The sequence below is a fragment of the Rhineura floridana genome, chromosome 3 (genome assembly GCF_030035675.1).
Source record: "Rhineura floridana isolate rRhiFlo1 chromosome 3, rRhiFlo1.hap2, whole genome shotgun sequence".
Lineage (NCBI taxonomy): Eukaryota > Metazoa > Chordata > Lepidosauria > Squamata > Rhineuridae > Rhineura > Rhineura floridana.
Genome location: NC_084482.1, coordinates 129,165,616 through 129,179,831, shown reverse-complemented (window position 1 = coordinate 129,179,831; position 14,216 = coordinate 129,165,616). Strand labels below are relative to the sequence as shown.

General features: G+C 41.6%; 1 protein-coding gene across 7 annotated transcripts in view; it reads right to left on the bottom strand.

Moving 5' to 3' along the window:
- The window catches only part of HEMK1 (HemK methyltransferase family member 1), a 70,668-nt gene that overhangs the window by 54,480 nt on the left and 1,972 nt on the right, over positions 1 to 14,216 (bottom strand). For 6 of the 7 annotated variants that reach the window (XR_009761457.1, XR_009761456.1, XM_061617868.1 and 3 more), the window contains exons 2-3: positions 11,826 to 12,313; positions 10,301 to 10,392 (exon numbers count right to left, since the gene is read on the bottom strand). Coding sequence is in view for 4 of the 7 variants with exons in the window: in XM_061617868.1 (XP_061473852.1) it covers positions 10,301 to 10,392; positions 11,826 to 12,086 (353 nt within the window). In the remaining 3 variants the exon portion in view is untranslated. The remainder of the gene's footprint in view (positions 1 to 10,300; positions 10,393 to 11,825; positions 12,314 to 14,216) is intronic. The other variant, XM_061617873.1, reaches the window with a different exon arrangement.

Here is a 14,216-nt window from a genome sequence, read left to right as displayed (position 1 = left end):
CTAAAAAGGCAGATGATACTGCTAACCAAGCCTCATCTGGGGGCAGCAAATTCCAGAAAACTGATGTGTTGTTTGTGAAAAGTGTGTTGTAGTGGTTAGAGCATTCAACTATAACTGGGGGAACCCAGGGTCAAATTCCCACTCAGCCATGAAGTTCACTGGGTAACCTTGGGGCAATCACTATCTCTCAGCTTATTCTACCACACAAGGTCGTTGTGTGGATAAAGCAAGAGCAGAACTATGTACATTGCCTTGAGTTCATAAAAGGTGCAATATAAATGTAGAAAATAAATTATAATATCCTTAGCTGCTTTGGACAGACTGTTGGAAAAGCTGGTCAGCAATATGCAAATAAAAACAAAAATACATAAATAGCTAGATGGTTGCTCCAGCATAGAAAAGAACACCTAAAAGGAAATATAGGCTTAGAGTAGGCTTTACCTGCTGTGGATCTCCCAGTTTCCAGAAGTGCCTGGCTATAAAGCAATAGTATAACTCATGGGTGGGAAACCGTTTTCAGGCAGAGGGTCATATTAACCTGGTGGAAAGCTATTGGGGAGTGGGCAGGCTCACCAGTGAGCAAAGTGTGGCTAAACCCAGACACAATCACTCACCCTTATAATACATACACACAAAGCTATTTTTCCATGGAAACAAAGTACTGAGTTCTTAGTAGCTCCACTCAACTTTAACCTTAGATTTTCTCCACAGACTTTTTTTAAACAAAGTTTGTAGTAGAAAAAAAAGAAAAAAGCTTCTCAAAACTTTTCATCAGTCCCATGCAAAAATAACTCAGCAATTTACAGAATGCAAATAACACCAATGCACAACTGCAAGTCTTGCCTTACAGCTATTCAAAACCTCAGATTTCAAAATGCAATTGGATCCTGAAAATTATATGCAGCACATCAGGTGGAAAGTGTGTTTGGTTTGGCACCCTGACACGGTTTCTACAAGAAAATAGACAAAAATAGTACAGGAAAACAACGAGATTACAAAGACAAATCAGCTTGGCTCAACACATAGCAAGCCATAATGGTCAAGTATGGATTATTTCTACCAAAATCAGTGTGCAATCTTATGCACACTTACTCGGGGTAAGCGCCATTAGACCAATGGGACTTGCACTGAGTAAACCATACGTATGCTTGTATTGAAAGGTTTTAATTGGCACATATACTCCTCTCCAAAGCAGTGTTGCTTCAACGGTACAACTACAGCCTCTAGTGGTGGCTAGATCAAAACCCAGATATTTCTGGGTTATAAAAGATGAAGTTATAAGAGATGAAGTAGGAACTCAGCCCTCATTCAGCATGAAAATGCAACAGGCACATAATGTAGAAAGCCATAAAGAGAAATGGGGTAGGACAGAGGAGCTGTCCAAGATCAAGAAGCTCTACTGTCTCCCGTGGGTCCAGCCCATGATACTTTGCTGCATGAGGTGAAGACAGCCCCCTCTTTCCCCATTCCACATACTGAATCCAACTGAACTTGCAATTACTTCAACATGGGTGACAGGATTGCATCCTCTACTGTATCTGAGCCAGCAGGCTAGTTTAGGGTCCCAGGACAGGCTATGTAACATATTTATTTATTTATGAGATTTGTTAGACGCCCATCTGGCAGAGGTTAATCTGCCACTCTGGGCGACTTACAACCAAACACAAGTACATTTCATATAAACATAATCAAAATACTAAAAATTGAAATTAAAAATTAAAAGCTTAAACGTTTAAACCCCTTAAGAACTGCAATCTGCATATGACAAAAATAGCTCTGCCCTACAAGAAAGAGCAATGGGGCAGGGAAGACTGGGGAGCAACAGCCAGGGGATTGCCACTGCTATCCCCCAACATCTGCTGCATGAGGTGTCACCTCTCTCTGTCTAATGGATGCACTGGCTCAGCCCTCCCTTCAGAACAGTGGTGGGGATCCTCTGGCCTGTGGGCTTAATTAGACGGGCCTATCTATTTGCTCCATGAGGTCATTTTGGCCAAGCCATGCCCATCTGCCTTAGACCTGACATCATATATGGCACCAGGGGTGGGGCAGGTGGAAAAACACAGCTGAGCTGAAAGGGAGGTTGCAGGCACCATTCATCAGCTGCTTGGAGGTGCCTGCAAAGCCTTTTGCACAGTGCTTTGCAAGTGGCAACAATCAGCTGATTGTCAGGGGTTCAATGCACAGTGCTATGCAAAAATGGGTCACCTGACATCCCTGGGACATCAGGTGACTGACAAGTGGGTAGCCCTACTCATCTGTTAAACTTGGCTGGTAGGGGAAAATGGATACGGCCCACCTTAGAAATCTTGCCCAAGACTCTCTTGATTTCTAAGCTTTCAGCAGCTACTGCTCTACATTTTCGATTTTTTTCTCAGCACCAGTGACTAGATCCTACTGTTGCCCAGGAGGGTTAAAGTACAATAAACCAGCCTCCAGATTCAATGAAGTCCAGTACTCTGATACATTCTATGATGTGAAGAACATGGAATATTAATTCACTAATAGGCAAAAAACCTTGCGGTTTAAGAATGTACCTATAGCCCATAGCTATTTCTAGCAAACTTTAAAAAGCAGGGAAATTGGGCAGCTATAGTGAATGCACCAGGGGAGCAGGAGACCTGAACTCCTCTCTGAGATATTGTACTGCCCTACAAATTGGTCAAAATGCAAACACCATTTGGGTTGGTCTTTCACAGTCCAATCCACTTCCTGTGTAGCTTGGAAGAATTTGGTAACATGTGCCTCTGAGCATATGGTGAATGTGCTATTCTTAGGCAAGGCAATTGAGCGGGTGGTGGCTAAACAGTTGCAAGCACACTTGGAAGAAGCGGATTATCTGGATCCATTTCAGTTGGGCTTCAGACCGGGACATGGGACTGAAACAGCCTTGGTCACCTTGGTAGATGATATGAGAAAGGCGTGGGATAGAGGCGAAGGCACCTTCCTTGTCCTCCTCGATCTCTCAGTGGCTTTTGATACCGTTGACCACGCTATCCTCTTGGACCGCCTGCAGAGGTTAGGTATTGGGGGCACTGTATTGCAGTGGTTCCATTCCTTCCTCTCTGGGAGATACCAAAGAGTAGCATTGGAGGAGGAGGTTTCAGATCCCTGGCCCCTCACTTGTGGGGTGCCACAGGGTTCTATCCTTTCTCCAATGCTCTTTAACATCTATATAAAGCCGCTGGGAGCAATCATCAGGAGATTTGGGCTGCAATGTCATCAGTATGCGGATGACACGCAGCTCTATCTCTCATTTAAATCTTCACCAAGGTTGGCTGTGGAAACCCTGTCCAAGTGTCTGAAGTCGGTGAGTGGCTGGATGGGAAGGAATAAGCTGAAGCTGAATCCTGACAAAACCGAGGTGCTGTTTGTGGGAGACAAGGGAAGGTTGGGAGATATAGACCTGGTGCTTAACGGGGTACGATTGGCCTTGAAAGACCAGGTCCGTAGCCTGGGGGGTCATTCTTGACTCCCAGCTGTCTATGGAGGCTCAAGTTTCATCTGTAAGCTGGGCAGCTCTGTATCAACTCCATCTGATACGGAGGCTACGCCCCTACCTTCCCAATCATCTGCTCCCACCGGTGGTACATGCCCTGATCACCACTCGCCTAGACTACTGTAATGCACTCTACGTGGGGTTACCCTTGAAAACGGTTCGGAAGTTACAATTGGTACAGAATGCAGCGGCGCGTCTGATTGCAGGCAGCCGCCGGCAAGATCACATCACTCCTGTGTTGAAGGAGTTGCATTGGTTACCGGTTGTGTACCGAACCCAATTCAAGGTGTTGGTTTTAACCTTTAAAACCCTATACGGTTGTGGCCCAGCCTATCTGAAGGAGCGCCTCCAGCATCGACAGGGATGCCATGCTCAACAAGATCAAGCTCAGAGGGTCTTCTCTGGATCCCACCAGTCAAAACAGCTAGGCTGGTGAGGACTCGAGGGAGGGCCTTCTCAATAGTGGCCCCCGCCCTTTGGAACTCTCTCCCTAGTGACCTACGCCATGCCCCGTCTATAATGAGCTTCCGCAGGACCCTGAAGACTTGGCTTTTTAGGCGGGCGTTTGAGATGGGCTAGTTTTCTACTGCTTTAAATTTTAATTGTTTTATATACTGTTTTATCTTGTACGTCGCCCAGAGTGGCTGGACAACCAGCCAGATGGACGACTAACAAATCTAATAATAAATAAATAAATAAAATATGCAAATTATAAATTAGTTGCATAATTTGCATAGTATGCAAATAATGTCCTGATTAGGCAAATTAATCATATTAAAAGTTGCATTGTCCAGTTTTGTTTTGTGCCTAGCAATTACCACCAAAAACTGCAGGAGGATTTGAAGATTTAAAAAAATCCTTCATTTTCAAACTTAAATGCCTATTATGGAACATTTATTTATTAAGAGGATTTATATCCTGCCTTTCCACTGTTAAAAACGGAGTTCAGGGCAGCTTACAAACATAAAAACAATAAAAATGCACAATCAATGTAAAAACAATAAAAACATAACAAACATAAAACAAGTCAATGCAGCACTATAAAAATCATACAACTTTTAACGCAAATAGAAATCAAGATTTCAATATTATCAGCTCTGTCAATCATCTTATCTAAAGGGAGCATGTCTGAGTATGTAAGAAGTGTCTTTAGTACACCGATTCTCACATATCCGATCAGAGAGAGGGGAAATGAAGCCTTCTATGATAAAGGCTAGAACATGATGGAGACCTGGGTGATGGGACCTTTTTTAAAAAAGAAAATAAAAATGCAGTGAATTCTAGAGACCTGGCAAGTTGTGGTAGCATTAGACAGGGTAGCTGTTCCATTCCTTAAGGGGGGGAAGGTTACACCCCCCACTGCATTGAATATATGCATAGAGAGAGGGAGCGCCTCTGTGTGTATGTATATATATACACATGCGTGTAGGTACACGTGCACACACACACATATCCATCCCTGGGGAGATGGAAGTAGGGTGATCTTTGGTGGAGAGATGCCTGCCAGTCATTTTGAACAAGGGTATGTATCAAAAAATACTTTTTAGCCTTTTCTGAATTGCTGAACAGAGGCTCTGTCAGGCAAAAGGGTGAGTGAGGCTGCATTCCAATGCAACTTTACTTAGGAGTAACCACCATTTAACAAGGTGGCTGAAAAATGCAAATGCTAGTATCACTGCCTTTTCTACAGAGAGGTTTGCTTTTATATCTTGTATCTGTTCACGGGAGGGAGTGTTTAGTGGAATCAAACCCTTTTATTCCACCCTCCATGATGACAGGCAGACCCTCCCATTGCATTCACCACTTAAGACACATATCCTGAGAAACAGGCAACTGAGATGAAAGCTGCTTCTCCTTGCTGACGCAACCAGAAAGTGTGCGGGTAAGGGGTGGAGCAGCTGCATGTGTTGATCAAGTGGGCATGTGCAGTTTTCTAACCTGCTAGATTCTGCAGATGCAGCATGCAAGCAAAATTATTCATTTTTCCAGGACAACTGTGGTGTCTCTCATTGGCTAAGAACAATGGAAGGCGGGAATTAGGGTTGCCAGGTCAGAAGCATCCTAAACCCTGAAATTTCAGGGGTGGGCCAGAGGAGGTACTCCTGAGTGATGTCACAGGGATGGGCCCTAGTGCTGCCATTAAGCATGATACATTAAGCATCAATCACAGTTGTGTAGAGCATACAATGAAAAAAAAACATTTTTCTGATTGAAAATTAAGACAGAAATCTTAGCTAAAATATGAAGCCCAGGTAGGGAACATTTAATCTAGTCCATTTGCTTTCAGCAAGAAGGGTTTAAGTGCCCCCCAGGCCAGTCACCAGAAGGCCATTGTAGGAAGAAAGGAGCCTAGTGTTGTGGAGATGTTAGATGGGAACACTCAGGAGTAAAGATGGGAACACTCAGGAGTAAAGATGGATGTCCCCAAAGGCAGCAATTCTAAACACACTTACTAATGGACTAAGCACCACAGAACTCAACAAGACTTACTTCTGAGTAGATATAGTATGGATTGTGATGTTGGTAAACCTTGACTATGGATCCTCTGCAAAGACATCCATATCCAAACAGGGTTGGCAACCTCCTGCCTGCAGTGCCCTGCCCGTATCTTTTAACATGGCTGCTCCACAATTCTTAACAGATTTGACCCTTCAGAAAGAGGTCTGAGAAATGAGTAAGAGTAAAAAGGTTCTCTACCCTTTCTGTCTACCCTGTGGACTGCTATAAACTCACTCTGACAGCCAACCCAGTTCCAGTGAGCAATAATGGACAGAGAGAAAACACACATGGTTTGGTCTACTTTCATAAGCAGCAGCTTGGGAACAACAGTTGCAGCCACACTTCCAAATATATGAATTCTCTTTTACCACTATTGGGCAAACTGTCATGCAACCAACAAGGTGCATCACCAGTGGGTTTAATGGGGTTGTCTTGAGCACATGGAACCACTGCTGTTGCTTCTATGGCTGTAACAGAGTTAGGTTAAAGATAAGTGAAATGCAAATAGAAAAAACAACAACACAAAAGCCAGTAACACTTTCCTAAATGCAATACCATACCAACCACAACAAGATTCCTATGAATAAGGCAGAAAACTCCGCATCCCACAACCAGTCAGGATTCATAACTAAAAACCCAAACTAAAAAAATCCTAGCCGCCAGTCAGCCAAGGTCACAGAAATCCCCATGCAGCACAACCTGACCTGGGGACTTCAGTTAACGCAGAATGCTGCAGCACAATTGCTGACATGAGTGAGATCCTATCAGCACATTACACCTCTGCTCTGCAATCAGCATTGGTTGCTGATTTACTACCAGGCCAAGTTCAAGCTGTGCTTTCCATGTTATGGGTGCTACATAGTACTTGTTCTGCCCTTGTAAGAAATCAGTCCTGTAAAGTGGCAGCACCTATGCTTTGGAACTCCTTGCCTATTGACATTAGGCAGACGCCTCTTTTCAGCACCTGCTAAAATCAGTTTTCTTAAGGCAAGCCTCTCCAGGCATGTAGAAGCTATTGTGTTTTTAAATCTGTTTTTAACTCATTGTTGGTTTTATTATTTTGAACTTTTTAAAATATCTGTCCTTAACGCTTTTGCCAATAATTTTATTGTTTTAAGTCTTTCTGTAAACACCTTTGAGATTTTTTACACTAAAGTGGTATATAAATGTTGCAAATAAAAATACATCAATAAATGTTGGAGTCACTGTGGCCCTTGAGTCTCTTCTCACTTTTAGGAACCAAGGAATCTGCCTTATACTGACTCAGGCCATTTTGTACCATCTAACTCAGTACTCATGACATAAACTAGCATTGGTTCTCCAGGATTCCAGGCAATAGTCTTTTCCAGGAATTGAATTTTGGACCTTGTATGCAAAGCATATGCCCTAACGATGAGCTACAACCCTCCCCGTTTAAAAAAGTATCTTTTAAAATTTTTATTTGCAATTCACTCTTGAATGCACATCATACCTACAACATTTATTTATAGCACATTCAACACCCATTTGAAGCATATGAATCCCACCACAGAATCATGGGAATTTTCATTTGTTAAGGGTGGTGAGAACTATAACTGTGAGGGGGAAACTACACTTCCCAGGATTCATTAGGCGAAGTCATGGGCTTTAAACGTGAGTTGGATGTGCTTTAAATGTGTTGATCTACTTAATCAACTTTGCCTGCATGTAAATCGTTTTAATTAATTTTTCAAAATGGAAATGAGCTATAAAGTATACTGGGTGACCATGTGCTACTCACCATCTCTCAGCCTATCCTCCCCTCAAGATGAAAACAACAGAGTACCATGACCACCCCAAGGAAGAAGGGCACACTTAAAATGTAGAGAAAAAATCATCTACAACCATAGTGTGAAATCAAATACTTATTGGGACGCAGTATGAATAAATATTTATATAAAATTGACTATCAAATATGTTTATTAATTACACAATCTGTAAATATATTTATAGTGCAATCCAATGTTTGTTTACTCAGAAGCAAGTCCCAATGTATTCAATGGGGCTTACAAAACTGGGAAGTGTGCAGAGAACTACAGCCTCAAGTGATAAGGAACTTGTTCTTTCAACAAGCCTTTTAAGCTGAGACCTTATCCCAGTCTGAGTCTGTGTTGGAATTGCTTTTTTAAGCCTTTTCTTTTTTAAAAAAAATATTTTTAAAGCTTTTTAAAAATGTTTTCAAAGATGTTTTAATAGATTTTAAACTCTGTTTTTTATGATGTTTTAAAGTGCTTTTAGTACTTTTGTTTCCCGTCCTGGGCTCCTACTGGGAGGAAGGGAAAGATATAAATCAAATAATAAATAAACTTCATTCACCCAACCCAAAATTCAGAATCATGCCTCTTTAGGCTGTTTTCCAACTGTTTTTTGGTTACTGGATTTTAAGGGGATTTATTTCTTGTTGTGAGTTGTCTTGGTTTCCAATCACCAACCCAATCACAGAGTTGTTAGAAAGACTCCATACACACACTGCAGATGTATAAATACATACAGCCCATATAATACTTTATTGTTAAACCACTTGGTCATTGCAAAAAATCAGAATTAATTTTAAACAAATCAGTATTAGTTTCCTACATAATAAAAAACTGTAATACCTAAGTAAGCCCTGCCTAATTGCTTTAAAACAGGACTGGAGAAGAACAGAAAGAAAGTCCCTCCCCCTTTTTTAACTCTTTCCCACTCACCTCCCATCTGCTGCTGCTTTCTCCCTTCATTTTCGGCCATTTCTCTCTCTCTCTTAATCACACAGAGCAAGCTCAGCAGAAGGCCAGTGTGAGTCACATGTCTGTTGCCCACCAATCACAGGAGCAGACTTCCCCTCTCTCTCTCTCTCTCTCTCTCTCTCTCTCTCTCTCTCTCTCCCTCACACAGAGCAAGCTCAGCAGAAGGCCAGTGTGAGTCACATGTCTGTTGCCCACCAATCACAGGAGCAGACTTCCCCTGCTTCCTCCAAGTAACTGGAAGGGGAGGGGGAGGAAGAGTAAAACGAAAAGAAGACTTTCTTCTTTCTGCGCATGCGGTACGTTATAACCCACTCTAAGGTATTTTTTAATCACTTAATTAAAAATAAACCATGCCGTTTTTTAAATTGAAACTTACTTCAGATGAAGTACAGTGTTTGGGGCAAGCTCGGGCAATTGATTAGGGATACCTTAGAGTCATCTCTGAGTTGTAATCAAGGACAACAGATTATGTCAATTTCAAGGGAAAAAAGTCCAAACGGCTTCTAGTTTTTTTTCCTCTCGTTTTTCACTTTAACTTGTGGATTCTCCGTGGGGGGGGGGGTGTATCACCAAGAAAACTTCCAGAGTTGTAGAGCAAGCGATTCTGAATCCAACAGTATAAGCCTTGTAAGTTTTTGTTTTGAATTGGGGCTATACAAAGCACCAGAAAAGGGTGGGGGGGGTATTTTCATTTAACATGGTAGAACGCGAAAAATCCCTACTGACTATAGTATACAGCCACTCTCGTGGCTGTATAATGAGGGGGCTACTTGTATTTCTCCTGAGTGTTAAAGCATAAAAACGAATAATCACAGCAAGAACAGCTTATTCACCATCTTAGGTAATTAGTTCCAATATTGTATTAATTTTTCTTAATCCTAATTGTTCCAAATCCACAAATAATTTAAGAAATTGTGACTTTAAAACATATGCTCTAAGAAACCCACAAAACCAAAACATTTAGTCCCCCTACAGAAACACATTTCAGCATTCAGAGGTCTAAATATTTTCCATCTACCCTGAGCTTCTGCTTTGCTGGAAATGTCTCATTTATTTAAATTATTTAAGGCTGCTTAATTGCTAAATGGCATTCTTGTAAGCCTAGAAGCTTAGCTTGTTACTTGCTCCTCTCAGCCAGCTCAGTTCTTATTAAGGCACTATGGATTTCAAGAGATTCGCTCATGACTTATTAAAGCACTAAACGGAAAACTAAAGGTCTGCTGTTATACTGCAAAGTGGTAGGGACAGCTTAGTACTTTAGCACTAGTACTTACTGGATTGTCTTGCATTTTTATTACTAAGTGATATGTGAGGTTGCATCCTTTCTAAGCTAAACTGAGACCAATTCCATTTAAAAGCAACTATGAATTTAAACATACATCCCCAGTTCTTTCCTGGCACTAGCCTCTACCCATATTTTCATTTGCAAACTACTTTAGCTGCCTGACATTACCCAGGCATTCTAATGTAACTGTTCTCACAGTTCTATTCCTTTCTTTCCATTCCCATTTTATGTAAAGTCCTTGAGAAAGTGAAACAAGTCCGTTTAAGTGCCCACCTTTGTAGTCGTTTTGCACACAGCTGCTGGATCTGTTCCTGTTGCTTCGTAGAAAGGGGAGTAGAGATGCTGCTGGCACTTAAGCTCTGAAACTGAAAAAAAAGTTATTCTAGTAGCCCACAAAGTCAAACCTGTTGGCCAGCCTGCCTTCCAACTCCTATGGATGGTGATAAGATGACATCTGCTGGATAAGACCAAAGATCCACCTAATCCCGCATGTTGTTTCAGTGACCAACTAGATCAGGGATAGGGAACATGTGACTATCCAGATGCTGTTGAACTACAGCTCCCATCATCACTGTCCATTGGCGACAATGGCTGGGGCTGATGAGAATTGAAATCCAACAACCTGTGGAGGGCCAGACACCACTAAACTAGAAGCACACAGACAACTAACAAGCAGGGAATGAAGGAAAAAGCCCCACAACTGCAACTGGCATTCAGCGGCATACTGCCTCTTGAACAGAGGTTTATAATAGCTATTATGACCAAAAGCTGTTGATAGACTTATGCACCATGATTTTGTCTCATTCCCTAACAATAGGTGTCAAGGAATTCCCTGCAGATGAGTGAGCTGCAGACAAAGGCTTTCATGCTAGCTATAAGAGGCTTCCCATTCCCAGCAGCCACCACAGAAGTGAACCCAGATGGTGCAAAAGGAGTGGAGTGCTCCGATTTTCCTCTACCAATCTGCCAAGAAAGGAAAGACTCTTCCTCCAGAACTAGCACGGAAACCAAGTGGACTGGCACAGGAGGGAGTAAATGCTCCATCCTTGCTTCACTAGTTTACTTGATGGAAGGCAATTTTTTTACACACTAGACTGCTAAGAGGCTAATAGCCAGCAACAGAGGAAGGGGTTGCCTCACTCCACCAGCAAGGCAATGCAGGCTACTAACCTCTTAATAAGCTTTAAAGACTAGAGTTTTTTTTTTACTAACCTCTTAGCAGACTAGTATTCATTTATTTGTTTTCGGATTGCTAGCAAATTTTGTGGGCTCATTTACAAGGCTTTTCAAAAGCTATCAGAGCTCTCTCTCCCTTTCTGATGACAGCGAAAACCCTTAAGTTCCCTGCAGTATTTCAAAGTCAAAATTATGGGCTTATGAACACTTGGGTGAATTCGAATCCTAGACAGTTTGACCACATAGCATGGTACTGAACAACCACTGCCACAGAGCTTATTTCCTATTGTGGTATGATCTAAGCAGCTGCAAACAGTTTTTGCAACAATATTGCAAACAGTTACTAGTTTTTGTCTGATATAAATAGCTATCCAGAAAAAGCATCTATGGTGTAAACAGAATAAACTGTACTTAGACGCTACTGCAAACAGCCAATGTCCTTGATCACAGCAAAGTTCTTTAAACATATGGCTCTTTGTCTATAAGAATCACTATTTCCTTCACTGAAGACACCGTTGATGTATTAGAGCACAGAAATGGAGAATCAGACATGAAGCATGTCTCCAGAGATTCATTCTGGTGCTCTGCACAGACAACCACCATTCTACCCATATCACTTAACTGTTTTTGCTCCCAGGACATGGGATACAATATATTCAGAAGATGCCTGTGCTTCGGGGATCTCGTTCACCTCAAACACATCTTGCCAGTAGCTGACTAAATCAGCAGCTGTAACCAGACCTGCTTTATAAGAGGAATACTGCTTTAGCAGTCTGCGACAGGAATTTAGGATGAAGCCTTTGGCAGGATTCATTCCAAGATGTCCACAATGAGGAAACCAACTCAAAAGCTTCCTGTTCAATGGGCTGATGAGAACTTTCATAGCTCCTGAAGATTACAATTTCCAAAGATGAGAGCAGGCTCTCTGTTTCTAGGCTACCACAGTATACTACAAGTCTTTATCAGTAGCAGTCTGGTTTAAAAATATATATCATCAGTACAGAGCACTCCAATTTCATCATTGCTTATATAGCAAAATGTCAACAGGAGACTTCTCATGCCCTCTTGTCCTTGTAGAGCACTCAGGTAATTCATTCATCTTGCAATAACCTACAGAAAAAGACAACCAAAGGAAATAATCTCAGATTCAAAACCAGCTCACTTCCCACATAGCCTAAAGGAATTTTTAAAAGGTCATTATAAACACAGCCTATGATGAAAACACATTGAGAGAATGAAAAAGACATATCTTTCCCTGTCCATATTTGTGAATCTAACCATATTTGAATAGAAACTATGCAGTATTAGAAATGCCCAGACCTGCTTTCCAATGGCATTTCAGGCTATAGGGCACTTTCATGAGCAGGAGAGTACTAATGCACTCATGTCCTGCTTGTGGGCTTCCTATAGACATCTGGTTGGCTACTGTGGGAACAAAATGCTGGACTAGATACGTCTTTTGCAAGGACGTTCTCATTTTCACATGTTTCATAATTCCTACACAGAAGACACTTTAAAGTGCAATTCATCTGTACATTGTAGTGTCAGTCACATACATGCTATACACCAATGGTGGGCAAACTTCAGACTTGTGGGACTTACTTTGGCTTTTATTTGAACCCTGAGACCCATCAATAGGAGCGTGGAACAAAAGACATACACTTAGAATTTAAAAACTCTGAGCCCAGGAATTTGTTTGAAGTGCCAGGGCTTCTAATCTGCAACAATGTCTATTGCTGCTTCTCAGCCAGAGCTTGGAAAAGTTACTTTTTTGAACTACAACTCCCATCAGCCCAATCCATTGGCCATGCTGGCTGGGGTGATGGGAGTTGTAGTTTAAAAAAGTAACTTTTTCAAGCTCTGTTCTCGACATCCAAAAATCTATTCCTGGTTACCCCCCCCCCACTCCTCCAAACAGCTTCGTTCATTTCAGCAGTATAATTTTATTTGGGGGTGGGGTGTCATTTTGTTGTTGACCTATTAAATAACTGGAAGTCATAAATCCTTGTGATGTGAGGACACTGACTATGGCTTCCCAACACACTTACACAGAGTGTGGTTGTTGTGTGCGATGATCTACATGTGGATTTCATCTTAACAGTGCCTCGTGTATAGTGATCTATACCTGGGATGTTTATAAAGGAAAAGTTAGGCCTAATAAATGTAAGTGAGGTATAGGTTCCAATCATTCTGCAGTGGTAAGACTGTAATGTAGCCTGCTTTAAATTCATTCGGTTATAAAATATTGCTTTAAAAAAGTTCAGGACATTAAAAATCAAACAAAAATATTTGCATGCCTGACTAAGTCATAACTAACCAGGTCAGAAACCCCCTATATAAGTAAGAAAAAATAATAGCTAATTGACACGGGGCTGGAAATAAAGTATAAGAATATGGGGCTGGCACCATGACAAACAGAGCAGCAGCTCCTGTATATCAGTACACACAAAAGGCATATGTGCTACACAGATACTGGTGTTTCAGTTTGCTTTTAAATGTTGTTTTCCTTTTATGATCCAAGCCGATACAGGCAACTGGTTTGCCACTATGAGAACAAGATGCTGGACTAGTTGGGCCATTGGCCTGATCCCGCAGGTTCTTCTTATGTTTTTATGATACTGATTTCTCCAAATAATCAGGGAACAGACATAGACAATGAGAGAAGACAAAATAGTTTGAAATAGTTGACAGTAGCACGATATATATAACCCATACACTTTTGTTTTTATTCTGGTGTCATTCCTGATCAAGCAGTCCCAAGAGGGCAATTCTATGCACATCTGCTCAGAAGTAAGTCCCACTAAATTTAATGGACTGCAGCCTGTCTTTTAGCAGGCAATGATTTACTGGTTCCTTCTTTAAGCATTATTTTCATGTTAACCCCTCCACACTTCGAAGAAACCTTCTGCCCTCACACAGCACGCTCCATAATCCAATCAATACAGTTGGGCAAAATATATAGGAAGTCAGCCACGCCGACTGTCATAGGAAGAAACTCTGAATAAAACACGAA